Raw genomic sequence first — 16,899 nt, 5'->3', positions numbered from 1 at the left:
CCTCCTGGATGATTATCTCATGATGGATTTTTATTCTGGAAGGTGAGGACATAATTTTGACCGGTTGCTAGGGGCATAGTTGTAAGACTCGATAGAAGGTAAATCCATCATTTTAATAAAAAAAATAGTTTCTGCTGGCTTACATAAATGGCCGCCAAGACAGACTGATTTTCTTAATCCTCATGGAGGCAACCGATCTATGAAAACAAGAAAACAGGTGCCATTTCTTTTAGCAGCAAAGAAAGGGAGATGGAAGACAATCCAGTGCAGAGCTCCAATAGATGGCTTGAAGATCTCTCAAATGGTTTAGGCCACCAACTGGAGGCAATTACTCTTGAAGGTCTCAAAATAGTGAAGGCACACAAGGGTTTCATACTCTGTAATTTTGTCGTTTCAAACCGCATATCAGTTAGTCCTTTCAACCAACTAGTAACTTGGAATCTTTCTTGCTTTCTATTTTTCATATGCTAATAAATTGATGTAATGTAACAATTATTATGTTAGGATGCAGATGGGAATTGGCATGTTGGATCCATGGCAACGTTGATTGATGATGTGGGTGCAGCTGCTATTTACTCCTATGGTGGCCATGTCAAAGCATCTGTTGACCTCAACATCTCCTTTTTATCCACGGCTAAAATTCAAGTTCACTTTCGACTCTTCCTTTCAATTATTTTATTTTTTGTGTATTTATTCTTACATGACATAGCCGCATAGAATGAATCGTCAAGACTTGGCTTTTGAGTTCTACTTGTACTGGAAACTCAGAGAATGAATTGGGAGATGGAGGGGTTATCATTCAAATCATCCAGGCTGACAAGCTGTTAGGCCGTTAGGGCTAATACATAATCAAGGTTTACAGAAAGGTTTAATGCAGGGATTCGGGAATTATTGAAGTAGTGCTAGGGAATATGATCTATTAGACAAAATACCTCTTAGGCAATAAAGACAATAGATTGTAGTTGAAAATGTATCAGTGTAATCTTGCTTTTCCTAATCATAAAACTTTCGCCACAAGTAGCTATGTTTTTAGATGTATCAGTATGATATGCACGCCAATTCAGATGGCAAACGTTTTATAATGTATTGTGTTCACTAGTTTTTCCCAGAATTCGTTTGTCCTTGGTAGAAAACTTACTTGTTCAGGGCCTTTTCCCTGTAATCCTTCAGTGAATAGTATCTCCTTTATCCCAATCCCTTCATTCTTTGCATCTCCAAAGGGGCCGGTGAAATTGCAAATATATGGACTTCACCCCAGGAAGGATCTCTGGTGTCATCTTCAAAGGAAATTGTATCACGTGACAAAAGGGAGCATTCAAAGCTATACTTCTGGAGAAGTAGATTAGAGGGAAAACAATCATGCATTTGCTCCTTTTTTTCTTACTCACTTTTCCTAAATGTATGTTACTACTATTATGGCAGGAAGAAGTTGAAGTAGAGGCAAAGGTTGTGGGGGACAAGGGAAGGATAACATCAGTGCTCGTAGAGGTTAGAAGGAAAAGTAACGGGGAACTTATTGCTCTGGGAAAGCAATGGATGGCCTCACATAATAATTCAAATAAAGCCAGTAAGCTTTGAGTTTATACCATTTACGTTCGATATGCAACAGAGGTTAGCTTAGGTGGGGAGAAACCAGTGTTTGTATCGAGCCTTTTTGCAATAATTGGCATGAATTTCACAAAGTCTATTCATGAAGTTTCAGCTCATTAAAGTTTCCAATTGCAGTCTTGCATCGTCTTTATTTTGTTATATGACCAGAAAACTCTGTTTAAATTATTTTTTTTGGTTCGAAGTCTTTGTTATATACGAGGCTCATTGTGGAACATTACAAGAAAAATCATAAGCATCTTACTCGTATATGATGAATGACTTGTCTTGACAATTAGAAATGATATCATGGTCGCTGTAGGTCCTGCTTCTTCTTCCTCCAGACAGCTGCCTATTCAGATTCTTTGCTTTATTTCGACACAAAACTGTTAATTAAGAGTACATTAGCTAGAAGTTCAAGATTCACTACAACGTTAGTTAGACATAACAGATCACGATTCAATCAAAAACCTTACAAGAACAAACTTGAGAGCTCAAGTGGTTTGTCATTCATGGACTGCAACAGAGCCCAAATCTCGATGTTCTCATTCCATACCTATATACTTTAATATGTACAAATCTCTAATGTTGCACTTAGAATACCACTATACTTCAAGGCCAGACCTTGAGACATCCTGGACAGTTTTCCGAGTTCATTGGCTGGTGCAGGAGAAGACATGATTGTGTGAATCCCTAGCAAGCTATCTATCTCAAGAGTCAAGACACTTGTATTCAGCTTCAGGATTCAATCAGTGGGAAGCTGCGAGAGTCAAACACGCCCTCTTTACAGATTGGAGATAAACAAAGAAGCTACTGCTTCAAGGCGATCAAGGAGCGATGAAGATGTACTGGAAGGCTTAGGCAATTGAAACCATGGATTTAATGAGTAACAGATAAAGGTTGTCTAAACTTTCAATTTTTTTTTTTAAAATGGGCATCAATAAGTGTTACTAGATTGCAATGCCTGATCTTTTTTCTCTGGTGATGTGATGTAATCATTTGTTTTTTTCGAGTTCAATCCATCAAAATGCAACCATTAAGCCCGAATGAAAGTAGGCGAAGAATTTCTCAAAGAGACAGCAGTCACAACTAGCAGTGTGACCTTTAGAGTTTTCTCTGGACAATTCTTTAAGTAAGCCTTTTTTGGTTCTTTAAATAAATAAAAAAAAACTCAAAAATTTTAGGAACACGTAGCTAGCCGTGTTCCCAACCAAGCTCTTTATTCATGTGTGTATAAATATCAAAGGGCCAAAAGGTGAAGAACAACAATTCAATATCCATTCTCATACAAAAAACTTTCTTTGCAAATTTTGTCTTACTGTTTTCATCTCACATACACTTCTCTCCTAACTTATTTTACTAGTACAAGTATCGGAGGACTTTGTTTGGCGATACAACGAAGAAAGGTTCAAGCCCAGACATATAATATAAACCCCATCAAGCAGCCATGAAAAATCCATGTCCATTTTGAAGTTCTTATGACTTCGTTGTCAAGCACACAAAAGGGGAAAAAAAATTTGGGGGAGAGCATTAGCAAAAATAATAATAATAATAAAATTAGTTATAGCATTAGCCACAAAAAAAAAAAAAAAAAAAATCCTCTTACATGCCTTACAACCTCTCCTGAGAAACAAGAAAAAGCAGCAAAACCGTGACCCCCTCCCGTTTTCTCTCCCACATACAACACAAAACCTTGTGACTTCACTCTCCCTCTGAAAGGAAGAACAAAACCCGTGACCCTCAAGACCAAAAAAAAAAAAAAAAAAAGCCTAAAAATAATTAACCTTTCTATGCACCAGTTGCACTCTCCCAAAAGTAAAGAAAAAAAAAAACAAGAAAAAAAAGGAGAATCTTTCTCTCATCTTCCAAAACGGACCAAAGGGGCAGCACTGTGAGTATCACCACGTCCTCCAAGATAAGCCACCATGGTTAGTGTTGCCACCACCCACCAGCACACCCATAACAAAACCCTAGGAGCAAACAAACACACAAGAGTTTCTCTAACCTCCCTAAAGAACACAGCAACCCACGGCAGCCATCCCTTCAGTTGTCCTTCACTGACAGCAGCAACAACACCAAAAATATTAGCAATATTTAGGATGAAAATAAATATGGAATTTGTTTAGAGACGCGAAAACATTATCCAAAGGTGTTTATTTATTGCATACAGAGATAATACCTCCAAGATATAACTAAGCCCTCTAAACCTCTAAAAAATTGAGAAAATAAGACCAAGAAAAGAATATATATATTTTATTATGTTTATGTGTAGTAACATGTTTTTATAAACTTAAAACATAACGATGAAATAGTATGATTGCTCATCAAACAATATGACTGTTGATGAAACGCTGTGACTGTTCATCAAACAGATGACTTTTGATGAATTATATCTCAACATTCACAAATGTCAAAATTAATTACGAAAATTAATTCAAGGATGAATTAATCTCATTGACATATTAAGTTCCAAGTTCCAAGTTTCAAGTCCCAAATGCCATCTTTTGATATTATAAATATCCATATAATAGCATTAGAAAGCCAAATAGGAGAGTCTTTCCACCATGACTTAATTTACTACACAATAAAAACCCACACTTATAAACATTAGGAGGGAGTGTTTCTTTCCAATGTGGGATATACATCTTTTCTTTCTTTATTCATTTACAAACTACACCAACAATCCCCCCACTAGTTTGTAATGAATGTCTTTTCACTTGATATAATTATGCTTACAAGAAGTTATTTTGCAATTTAAACCTTCAATTAGTGTTAGAACTTGAATCCTACTAAAGATATTGGTGTCTGCAAATTAAACAAAAACTTTTGTTATAAAATAAAAGATATTACACACATAATACTATCCAAACTCTTAAAGAGGTTTACAACTGTTTAGCACTATTATGGTCATGTGCTAAAATCCTATTTTCATGAATATTTACAACAGAAAGCCCTAACTCTTGTGAAAAGCGGTACGACTTCTATATTCATATAGGTGGAATTATACATGTCTCTATTACATTAAACACGAACTTTAAATTTCATTGAGAGCCTACGTTCATCCTCATTTACGTAATAGAACACACTGAATACTAACCTCACATAGACAATGGTGATTACCCCATTTGTAATCAACTCTCGAATATATCCATGTTGAATGCTTATATGTCTTAACTTACCATTGTAAATGTTACTATAAGCTCGAGACATAATTGCTTCACTATCGCAGTATAAAAAAATAGCTGACATAGGTAACTTAATATCAAATAATATATTTCTTAGCCATTTTGCTTCTTTACCTACAGTAGCCATAACAATAAATTCTGATTCCATGGTAGAATGAGAGATGCACATTTGTTTCTTAGATGCCCAAGATATTGCACCTCCTCCAAGTGAGAAAATCCATCCTGATGTGGACTTATTATCACTTGAACTAGTTATCTAACTTGCATCATTATATCCTTCCATCACAGTTGGAAAATCAGAATAAAACAAGTCCGAATAGATCATTCTTTTTAGATAACCAAAGACTCTTGTAATGGCCTTTCAATGATATGTATTCGACTTGCTTTTATATCTTGATAACTTGCATACAACAAAAGCTATATCTGGTCTTGTACAATGCATAACATACATAAGACTTTCAATGGCACTAGCATATTTTAGTTGTGCTATCGCTTTTTTACAATAATCATTTAGCTTCATACTAGAGTCAAATGAGGTATTAGCCGTGCATAGCCACTACTATGTTTCTTAACTTTGATACCTAATATTCTATCTACTTCACCAAGATATTTCATTTTAAAGATAGAAGTGAGATACCTTTTGGTTTCAACTATTCCAATCATATTGGTGCTAAATATTAACATGTCATCTACGTAGAGATAAATAATCACACCAGAATCTTTTGTAAATTTGGAATTCATACACTTATCAGAACCATTATGATGAAAGCCATTCAAAAAAATTACTTTGTCAAACTTTTCATGCCATTGTTTCAGAGCTTGTTTTAAACCATATAAAGACTTTACCAATTTACAGACTTTTTCTTTATTTCCAGGAAGTATAAAACCCTTAGATTGCTCCATATACACTTTCTCCTTTAAATCTCCATTTAGGAAAACCGTCTTTACATCCACTTGATGAATATACAATTTATAAATTGATGTTAATGCAAATAAAACTCTAATTGATGTAATTTTGCCACCGAAGAATAAGTGTCAAAATAATTAACACCCTTCTTTTGAGTAAAATCTTTGGCAACTAATCTTGCCTTGAAGGTTTGTATAGAACCATCAGTATCGTATTTTCTTCTAAACATCCACTTACATCCTATTGGCTTAAAACCTGGAGGTAAATCTATTAAGACCCAAATATTGTTAGCCAATATTGAATCTATTTCATTATTTACCGTTTTTTTTTCCAAAAAGCAACATCCCTAAAATACATAGCTTAACAAAATGTTTTTGGATCATCTTCTATATTTAGGATCACATGTGTCCTTTTCAATACTATATTTCTATCACATTCCACTAAAAATACAATTGAATCAGTAGAAATAAAATCTGTATCGATGTGTTTTTCCTTTCTAACTCTTTGACTTCGTTTAGGTTCACTTGAACCTATTACTTCTAGTTTTTTATGTTTTTCACTTAACATTGAGCTAGGAGGCATTACTTTTAGATTTGGTTCTTGCACATTTGAATCACTTCTGAATTTATTTTTGATAAATTCAATATATATAGATTCAACAATCACATTAGTTTTTAAATCCAAAAGTCTATAAGCCTTTGAATTTTATACATAACCAACAAAAACACTCTTAAGACCTCTGGGTCCTAATTTTGTTCTTTGAGGATCAAATAATTTATAAAAAGCTACACACCCCCACTTTAAAATAATTCAAATTTGATTTTCTACTGTTCTATGCTTCATAAGGAGAAACATTTAATTTTTTAGATGATACTTTATTATGAATGTGACATGCAGTAAGTTCACCTTATAAATTATTTGGTAAATTAGCATTCAAAAGTATGACATTAATCATATCCACTAAGGTCCTATTTTTCCTTTCAACAAGTCCATTATGTTGTGGTGTATAGGGTGTTGTCATTTGATACATTATTCTGTTTTCCTCATAAAATATAGAAAACTCCTTAAAAAAAATATTCTCCACCTCTATCACTTCTAAGAATTTTAATTTGCCTTTCCTTTTGATTTTCTACTATTTTCTTGATTTTTTTGAATTTTCCAAAGTCTTCATCTTTAGTTCTTAACAAGTAAAGATATGTAAAAAGAGAATAATCATCAATTAAAGTTATGGAATATCTTTTCCTACCCTTTGTTAACATACCATTTATTTCATATATATCAGAATGAACCAACTCAAGTAATTGAGAATTCCTTTCTACTCTAGGAAAAAACTTCTTTGTCATCTTCGCTTGAATGCATACTTCACATTTGTTATTATTATCATGCTGATATGAAATATAACCATGCTTACACATATATTTCAAATATCTATAATTTAGATGTCTTAATCTAGCATGCCAAAGAAGAGAAGTAGATTCTACCATATAAGCAAAAATAACATTGATTTCATTAATACTGAACTTAAACATGTCATAACAAGAATAACCCTTTTCCACAAACATCCCCCTCTTAGTTATAATAACCTTATCAGACTCCAAAACAATCTTGAACCCTTTCCTGGTCAAGAGACTAGCAGATACAAGGTTTTTCCTAATCTTAAGAACATGAAACACATTGACTAAAGACAATTTTTATCTAGAAGTAAAGTTTAACTCAATATTTCATTTTCCCAAAACTTTGGCAGAATTATGGTTACCCATCAAGACCTTTTCAAGTTTCTTCTATTCTTTATAAGTCTTGAATCATGCTTTATTGTTGCAAACATGAACTGTTGCACCAGAATCCAACCACCAATCTGAAGTTTTTACAACATAGTTGTCATAATTAATTCAGTATTCATTCCAATTTGAATGTTTGAAACCATGGTAACCAACTCCCTGACTTCATCTTTTTCAACCATATTCAATTTTAAAGAACCACATTTCTTGTTGAAATTTTTGAATCTGCACTCTTTTATGTAGTGCCTTTTATTTCCACAATGGAAGCAAACCCTATGCTTCTTATTAACATTTTGTTTTTTCTTGAATTTGTTTCCTTTCTTTTGCACTTTAAAATTGTTTTGAGTCATTGTCAAACCAGTTTCAGTAACCAAATTCACTTTAGAATTTGTTGCTTGCAATTCACGTATACGAGAATGAACCTCAATTTGCAAGTATGTTTGAAACTATTCAAAGGTATAATTGTCTGTAGAATGCAACATCTTCTTCCTATATTCATTACAGGATGGAGGAAGTTTTGATAAAATAGCCCCCACTTGAAGTGAATAAGGAACTTTGATATCCAAATCACTAAGTTTTGATATCAAAATTTGAATTTCATGAACTTGATTCATGATTGACTTATTATTAGTAATCTCATACTCAAAAAATTTTAAAGTAAGAAAACGATCAAAACCTGATTTTTCCTGCTTGTGGTATGTCTCTAAGGGAGCCCAAATTTATTTTAGCGACCTTAATTTGAAGAAGATATCATATAGTCGATTGGTCAAAGTATTCAGAATATACCCTTGACAAGGCACTTCATCTTCTTCACATTTTAATATTTCAGTCTTAACAATAACATATTCATCTTCTTGTGATTTAGATAGTGCAGGCATATTCGGGTCAAGAATGTAGCAAATCTTTAATGAAGTAAACATGAACACCATCTTATCCATCCACCTTGTGTAATTTGTACCATCAAAACAATTTAGTTGAATCTTAACATCCTTAGCAACCCTGACGCTGGAATTCATATTTGTCTCCATCAGAATAAACACCTTAAAATTGTTAAAAATATTTAGGATGGAAACAAATATGGAGTTGGCTTAGAGGCGTGGAAACACTGTCTTTAAGGTGTTTATTTGTCCCACACAGAGACAACACATCCAGGATACAACTAAGCCCTCTAAACCTCTAAAAGAATGAGAAGATAAGACCAAAAAAAGAATATATGTTTTTTATTATGTTTATGTTTTCTGTGTAGTAACATGTTTTTATAGACTTGAAATATAACGATGAAACAATATGACTATTGATGAAACAATATGACTATTGTCATCAAACACTATGACTATTGATAAAACAATATGACTATTCATGAAACAATATGACTTTTGATGAAACAGTATGACTGTTCATGAAATAGTTATACTTTAAATTAAATTGAATAACTGTTATTCACTTTTATCTCTACAATCACAAATGTCAAAATTAATTATGAAAATTAATTCAAGGATGAATTAATCTCACTGACATATTAAGTTCCAAGTCCTAAATGCCATCTTTTGATATTCTAAATATCCATATAATAAAATTAGAAAGTCAAATAAAAGAGTCCTTCCACCATGACTTAATTTACTACACAATAAAAACTCACACTTATAAACATTAGGAGGGAGCGTTTCTTTCCAATATGGGATATACATCTTTTCTTTCTTTATTCATTTACAAACTACACCAACAAAAGATGCACCTCCTCTCCTTCATTTCAGCCGTGAACAACAACAACACCAATGCTTTCAACCATCAATGAAAGACAACCTTCTTTCTTGTTTAGTTGCACTGTGAGTTGCCTACAACCTCCACATCTCCTTCCAGTAGCATCCAACAGCCATAGATGACATCAGCAAAACCAACCCCCATGAGCAATAGTGAACACTACACCAACAGTTTCTCATCTCATGGTCAAACCACCCACGACAGCTAGATCCTCTCCTCCATTTCAATCGTAAACAACAACAACAACAGAGGAGCTTTTTCCCAGACCAGTAGACTCCACTGGCATCCCCACCAAGGGCCATCATCCTTACAACGCCACTAGCCAAACAACACTAGTCTCTCGGTCAGGTAACCATCTTTCCTTCTTCTTCCTCCCTCCAACGTGTGATGCTTCTGGTGCTAATTTATTAAATGATAAAAAATGACAAATATTTTAGAGGTTTGGGATATAACTCCTTTTCTTGATTTCTTTTCTTTATATATGTAGTTTCTCTTCCAAAAACACTGCTAATTTATTAAAAAAATAAAAAGAAAAAGAAAGAAAGGGTGAAAAATAGCTCAAAATAAATTATTTATCTTAGCTTAAGCAACTTGTTCATGAATTGTATAGTACTTCAATGAAACTCATAAACAAAATTAGAACCCAGTCATCTCCACATTCATTTTATAGCTTACATAACTTATTACAACCAGAATCAACACCAATCTTTCTTCTTCTTCTTCTTCTTTTTTTTTTTTTATCATTTTCTCAATAATTACAAAAATCTTCAAAATCATAAAATCCTCACCATTGGAAACCTCACTAATGCACCACCACTACCCAACAACTCATAACACCACCACCACCATAACAAGTGCATCCTTACAATACAACATACCCAAAAAGTCGCATGATGATTGGTTTAGTAGTAATGCAACTGTTTAGTTGTCAGATGCCACTGCTAAGTTAAATTCATACTTCATTATGTCAAAGTCATACTCGTTCGTACAATCATTATGAACAATCCAACAAAGACACACATCAATGCAATTAAACTAGACAATTAACCTAACATGTTATAACCATGATGAGTATGCATTGGTTATGGTGTAAGTGTTGATTATTTTAAATGTTGATTCATATATGTTTTATATGTATTTATAGAAGCCAGATTAATTAATTTTGTAAGGGAACAAAAATAACAATCTTAAAATAATTTAGATGATTTCTTTTGTTTTATGTATGTGTAAGATTTGGTTATATATTTAATAAACAATCTATCAAGAATAATTTTTCCATGCAATTTGTCAAAAAAAGTGTTTTTAGTGCCTTAAATACTAATATTTTACCTACAAACCAATTCTGTAGTCTGGCAATAATTCGGCTTCTATATATTTATTCTTATTCATTCGGCATCTTCTCTATATTTTTTAATGTCATTAATTTGACAAGTTTCTTATATGCATATTTTATTTTATTTATTTATTTTTTTCATAAATTTATCATATATTGCTTTTGATATATCTACTTTATATCTTCTGATATTTTTCATATTTTCCATTAATCCGTGATGTTGCTTATATGCATATTTGTTGTCATTAATTCTATTTTGTTATCATTTTATCATATACATACCTTATGAAAAAAGCATGTTCGGTGTCAAACATAGAACCTAGAAAAAAATAATAACCACTTACAATTTGACTATAACCTTTATTTATACATTGAAAAATATTTAAAAATAATCATAGTTCATGAGAGTTGATAAAAGAAAAGTTAAAATTCCCTCTTATAAGAGTCGAACACAACATTTTTAACTAATGGAAAAACTTACACAATAAAACAAACAAAAGTACAAAAAAAAAAATGAAATTACATTGAAAAGATATTTTTTGGAATTTTTATATTTTTTTTAAATATGTTAGAAAATAAATGTAAAAAATAAGTTATGATAATAACATTGTGGATTAGCTTATATTAGGGTTAATAAGAGAGCAAATTGATAAATCATCAATGGAATTATACCAGAGCTTTTATTTTAAAAATTACCAAGATGGTAACTCAACCTAGTTGACTGGAGATCCTAAGATCAAGGTTCAAGAGGACAACTAAATCAAGTGTCGATTCAGTAATAACACTCTTACTCATTTATATGATGAATAGTGTTGTATGTAGCGAAAACTAGGATAAACTAAGTTTTTAATGATTCTTGTAGCTTTAGAAACTCTAATGGGATATTGTGAGATATTTTTAGTAAGAAATCACCTATATAAATGTGAAACGAGTTTAATTCTATATGAATTGAAAATACTAAATTTTCTAAAGCACTTATAGCTAGGACGAGTTTGAGACAACAATGAACACAACTATAAGAACCAAAATTATATGAAGAAGAATTGTGTATTCACTATTATCTAGATATACATAAAAAAAAACTGAACAAATCAAAATATCATATTCATTACTTAGCTAAGTAAAACCAATAGTTTTCAGTTTCATTATGGAAGGCTCAAGTCAGAAGCTACCTCGCCTAATACAAAGACTTTTTACTATTAATCTCTCTCGCCCCCCCCCCCCCCTCTCTCTCTCATAGTTTATCTTGATTAAACAACTTCCACTTATATGACTGATTGTTAGGGGTGAATAAAAAATTTAATTTAAAATAGAGTTATATCATTTTAAAATAAAAAGTTGTGTTTGTTAAAATAAAAAAAATAGTTTATTTTAAAATAAAATAATGTTAAATCAATTGTCATAATTGTGCATATAAATAGACAATTCCAAAAGGTATTCTAGTTTTAGAATAACTGGATTTTTTTTTTGAAAATCTACTCTTTTATTTTTCTTTCTATCAAATATTTTTGTTCCACTTGCATCTATTCTTGAAAGATTCATGTTTACAAATTTGGTTCATTATTTATTTTTGTTTGTGTTACGAAAAGTAAGGAATTAAGTATACATATGAAATAGCATTACAATTAAACTGCAAGGACCAAAAGGCACCGAGGCAGGCAATAAAATGTTGTAAATTTGTTTTGAGAGGGAGGGGGGGAGAGAGAGAGAGAGCCACTTTATTATTTGTTGCCAGATTTTTTTTTTTTTTTTGGAGAGGGAAAGAAATGTTTTAAATTTTATTTCCTCTCCGCTCTTGCTCATCATTTTCTTCTTTTATATTTTTTTCAACTTACATTTATTTTTTTCCTCAAAACTAAAATAAAATATGCAAAAGTACTAAAAAAAAGAAGATTAAGAAATAGCTAAATCTTCAAAAAATGGAGAAATTTTATGGCAAATGTTTTTTTTTTTTTTTGGAATTTTTTTTAATTTTTCCTTTTGAGAAAAACTTGAAAGATTGAGGGTAAGAAACGTGTTTTGAAAGCCACCACATGCAGTTTTTCTATTCATTCTTGCCGTGTCCTAATCTGATCACACAGAAATGATCCGGCTGTAGCTAATTAGGTCGTCCATTCATTGATTGTTGGGGTCAGTCTTCTGGGATGTCACACTACTGATCAAAGTTTAGGATGCTGACATTAGGTGTATACTTTATGAACACACAAACGTATCAGGATAATGTTGTAACACTGCGCGACATGGAAGCTTCAGCTTACCAGAAATGGATGGTTCGGTTGCAAACACAACAAGGCATTTGGCAAACTAACCTGTCATTTCTCGATTGACGGCGCAATAATAAGCAGAAAGGAGAATTGAACTGTGAATATTCCATTACTTTTTTTTTTAATCTCTATCTCACTAGAATTTAGACATATATTTGGCTGCTCGACAAACTAGCAAGGCATGACAACTCACCACACCACGCAAATAGCTCCTTTCATGCATTTTTTCTTTCTTTCTGAACGCTACAATACAAGAACAATCAGAGATAGCAGCACCTCGTTTGGCCATGAGGTGAGTCAAGCACCAGAACCACACCATTCCTGCAATGTTGGGGTCGCAACTCCTATATTTTTCATGTCAGAAATATTGGCTGGTTCGAAAAATGGGGATCCATGTCAGTAATGAATGCCAATTGTCAAAGCAATATAGCATGAAAGAATGAAAGATAATGTTGTAAATAGCAAGAAAAGAATGCCCACATCATAAAAACAGAGTTGATGATGCACGTTTTCATTTATCCATTGCTTTTTCACTGTTCTCAGCACTTGGAGAGGATAGATAGTAAGATGTAGTTCAGTGATCGATCCACCTTTCTCAATCGCAGGATTATTGAGATTCAAGCAAGACAAAGCGATAGCAAGTTTTTATCTAGTTATAGCTAAGAGATCAATGATGCTGTGAATATCATCAAAGGGAAGCCTCAGCAAAATGACACCGGCTTTGTGATGATTATTATGAAGTGACACGATCATTTGAAAATATTTTGAGCCAGATAACAATTTCTGTCCTAAATCATCAAAACTCCCTAATACTATTAACAAATATTTTATGGTCTTAATCTCTCCCCAGCTCAACACAAATTCCTATACACCATTAAATTTCAGGCAAATATTTTCATCTTTTCATCCATTATGCTTAAGCCACTACATCAGAGCTTCACATATACTCTTTTACTTCCAATTCCTTATAACTTCACAGGGTACAAGATATGAAATAAAGACAAAATCCCTGATCATCCTTGATTTGAAAATATTATTGTTACAGAAATCAGCTTATGATTTGTATTAACAACCAGCAAAGAGAAGAGTTTTTTCAATTCTCAATGAAGCAATGAAAAATTCATCTGTTTGGTTTATGGTTCTTGAAAGTGAGATATATTCAAAGAGTGGTTCCTTGAACCTCATAGCGTGATGCTAATGGTTTTCTATCACGTTTACCTTTTACCTTAACTGCTGTGTTCCATTTTTAAATCCCTGAATCACAAAACTCTACGACTCTGATAGCAACCATCTTCAGTCTTTCCCTACATTTTCTCACCTATCCTTTTTGTTTATCACTTCAAGCATAGGTACATGGAATATTTATTTTTATTCTATTTTTACATCATCTTGCTGAGAGATTCAATTTCAATGATCAGATTTATTGCGCTAGCCCGTTCATGGTACTGGCTTCACAGAAATTCAAATTCACCAGAAATCAGACATAAGTTAAGCGATCATGCCAAAGGAAGCTTGATAAAAATGCCTTTTTGCCTACACGTACCCCAACATAGTTAGCAAACTCCAAGAACCAGAACAAAAAATCTCCAAGACACTTAACGCCTTCAAAATGCATATTCTTAGTCTAGGACAGGAAATCTGATAAAGCTAACAGCAACTTCAACCATCAATGCACAGTATAGTTCTTAATGCAGTAGATATTAAACTATATATGCGACCCCCATCGAACTTCATCACTACAGTTTCAAAAACAATGGAGAGCCAACTTGTGTAGGGAAATTTAATATTCGACATATAAAACAATCTCAAAGGTTGCAAGTTATGCAAAATTTAGCAAAGTAGATAATATGAAGGGAAATTAAAACTAATTATGTATGCCTCAATGTACTTTCTGATTCAAGGTTTTCCTCTTCCTTCCTTTCCTTTCCTATTTTCCTCCTTCCTTGATCCTATCAAGGTTGCTCCAATCATTTATCAACATGGTAGTCAAATTCTTGAAAATATTCATTCAAAAGCATAAAAAATCAATAAAAGATAGAACCAGTTGCAGGCAATCAACGAATACGTACCATCATGTATGTCAGGTGTAGCAGCAGCGGTGGCATCAACAATAACAGTAACAGGTTGATAATCCAGAGCTACCGCATCAAAGACAGTCTGCCTTACGCAATTTGGAGTTTGAACCCCTACGTGAACAATTTTAAGGATCACAGACTGTTAGCACGCGTAAATCACTCAAATCCCTTGTTCATCAACAATCATCATTAAAATACAATTAAACTAGGTTCATGGGTCCTGAAATTTGCATTTACCCGAAATTACTAAACTCTTAATTCCCTCAGTACGCAGAAATGAATGAAGATGAGTAGCAAAGAATGCACTGAAACGTGTCTTCACCAACTTATAATCCCCTTCTTTGATTACAAGACCATCAACCAGTTCTGCTCCCACACTTCCCTTCGAGGTGGGACCCACATTTCCTGGAGAGTACAAATGTCGGCGAAAGAGTTCGGCATCTCTCCCTTGTGGATCATGTTCACGGACAACCTGAAGCCACAAAATCCAAGTATAGCCAACCTCAATGCATCGTCATACAGAAGCATTATGAACTTCAGTTTTCCAATTCATGTCAATCACGATTAGACTGAAACAATAAAATTAACAGTTATGCAAAATTAAACTGAACAGAAAATAAACATCCCAGCAAATTAAAAAAACTAATGATATCTACTCCTGACCACCAAGCCAAGTGAAAATAGTCCCTTCCCAAATTCCTATTTTTCTAGAAATGGAAAACCCAAACAAACAAAGGACAAAAAACCATAGTTTCCAACGAAAATAGTCATAATTCCCAGGAAATCACACCCACAGGTTAGAAGGGAAACAAAGAAAAGAAGAAGAATTGGGTATGAGGTAGAAATAAAAAACGAGCAAGAAAGAAAGGGTAGCCAGTACCCACCCAGACAACAAGGATGCCACGCTGCCTAGCAATATCAACAGCTTTGATCACATTTGGGACAATGGCTTTGCCTCCATTCACTTTCATCAATCCATCCTCCAGTATAAAATCATTCTAAAAAAAGGAAAACCATATGATGCAAATTTCTTTTCATATTTAAATACTTGATACACAACATCAACACACACACACACACATATGTAGCAAACAAGATTCAGAGAAAAGAGAGAGACCTGCATGTCAATGACTAATAGAGCAGTTTGGTTCCATTTATCTGCCATGCTCATTTTCTCAAATTACGCGAGAGCTAGACTGGATGAGTTCCTAGGCCTTCTTCTTCTTGGCATCTGTTCTCATTGGCTAGGAGTTTTTTTTAGTTGATAAATAACAAAATGGAATTTGATTTCATCAATTTTTTTTTTCAAGTCAAAATAGCTTTTGTCTTTGTCTTACCTGGGTGGTTTGTTCCAGCTAATTTGGCGAGCATCTCCCAATTTATGCTGACTCGGGTAAAGATATTTTATCTTTCACTTTCCTTTTTTTATTTATTTATCAAAATAAGTTGTTTTTGTTCTCATTATCAATTAAATAAAAAGAAGAGATAAATTGCAGGTTATTCTTTTAAAATTCAAGTATCATTTGGGACCACGTTCCATAAAAAAATAATTTTTTTATATATTTTAAATCATTTTGACGTGCTGATTTAAAAAATAATTTTTAAAAAATAAAAAAATATATCATTTTAATGTATTTCGGCATGAAAAATACTTTGAAAAACAACAGCAACCACACTTCCAAACAAACTTCAATCTTACTCGGGTCCAAACAAAGCCTTAGATTAAAATAAAAATAAGGTAAGAATTAACTAAACCGATATAAATTGTAAAGAAAATAAATTAAAAAATTCACCTAAACTAACCAAGTTAAATAAATAAATCGATTCATGACTCAATTCACCGGGATAAACCCAATCAAAACCTGTTCAACAATTTTTTCATAATAAATATAAATTTAACATCTACTGTCTCTTTTCTAAATCTTAGTGTGCATTTCGTCAACTTTTTCTTCAATCTTTTTCAACCTTCTCTTCATATCCTATGAGTCTTTCCAAACCAAAAAACCAAA

At 32.8% G+C, this 16,899-nt stretch overlaps 2 protein-coding genes across 4 annotated transcripts; one reads left to right on the top strand and one right to left on the bottom strand.

The window, feature by feature from the left end:
- The first annotated feature begins 142 nt into the window (after window positions 1-142).
- LOC7478404 (uncharacterized) lies at window positions 143-1,719 on the top strand. Its single transcript, XM_024596439.2, has 3 exons — window positions 143-408; window positions 505-645; window positions 1,423-1,719. Exons 1-3 carry the CDS (start codon window positions 250-252, stop codon window positions 1,576-1,578), a joined length of 456 nt encoding a protein of 151 aa, XP_024452207.2. The 5' UTR covers window positions 143-249; the 3' UTR covers window positions 1,579-1,719.
- Window positions 1,720-12,902: 11,183 nt separating this feature from the next.
- LOC7483536 (probable inactive nicotinamidase At3g16190) lies at window positions 12,903-16,231 on the bottom strand. Of its 3 annotated transcripts, none has more exons than XM_024596916.2 (5): window positions 16,008-16,228; window positions 15,775-15,888; window positions 15,128-15,362; window positions 14,885-15,001; window positions 12,903-13,186 (listed from the first exon to the last, which is right to left on the bottom strand). In XM_024596916.2, the coding sequence occupies exons 1-5, from the start codon at window positions 16,059-16,061 to the stop codon at window positions 13,113-13,115; spliced, it is 594 nt and encodes a 197-aa protein (XP_024452684.1). In that variant the 5' UTR covers window positions 16,062-16,228; the 3' UTR covers window positions 12,903-13,112. The 3 variants fall into 3 exon arrangements, with proteins under 3 accessions (XP_024452684.1, XP_052307074.1, XP_024452683.2); XM_024596915.2 differs by having other exon boundaries at window positions 13,165-14,764; window positions 16,008-16,227; XM_052451114.1 differs by lacking the exon at window positions 15,775-15,888 and having other exon boundaries at window positions 16,008-16,231.
- Window positions 16,232-16,899: the final 668 nt, after the last annotated feature.

Source organism: Populus trichocarpa, chromosome 3 (genome assembly GCF_000002775.5).
Source record: "Populus trichocarpa isolate Nisqually-1 chromosome 3, P.trichocarpa_v4.1, whole genome shotgun sequence".
NCBI lineage: Eukaryota > Viridiplantae > Streptophyta > Magnoliopsida > Malpighiales > Salicaceae > Populus > Populus trichocarpa.
Note: the sequence above shows the minus strand (reverse complement) of the source record. Positions and strands in the feature narration are given on the sequence as shown.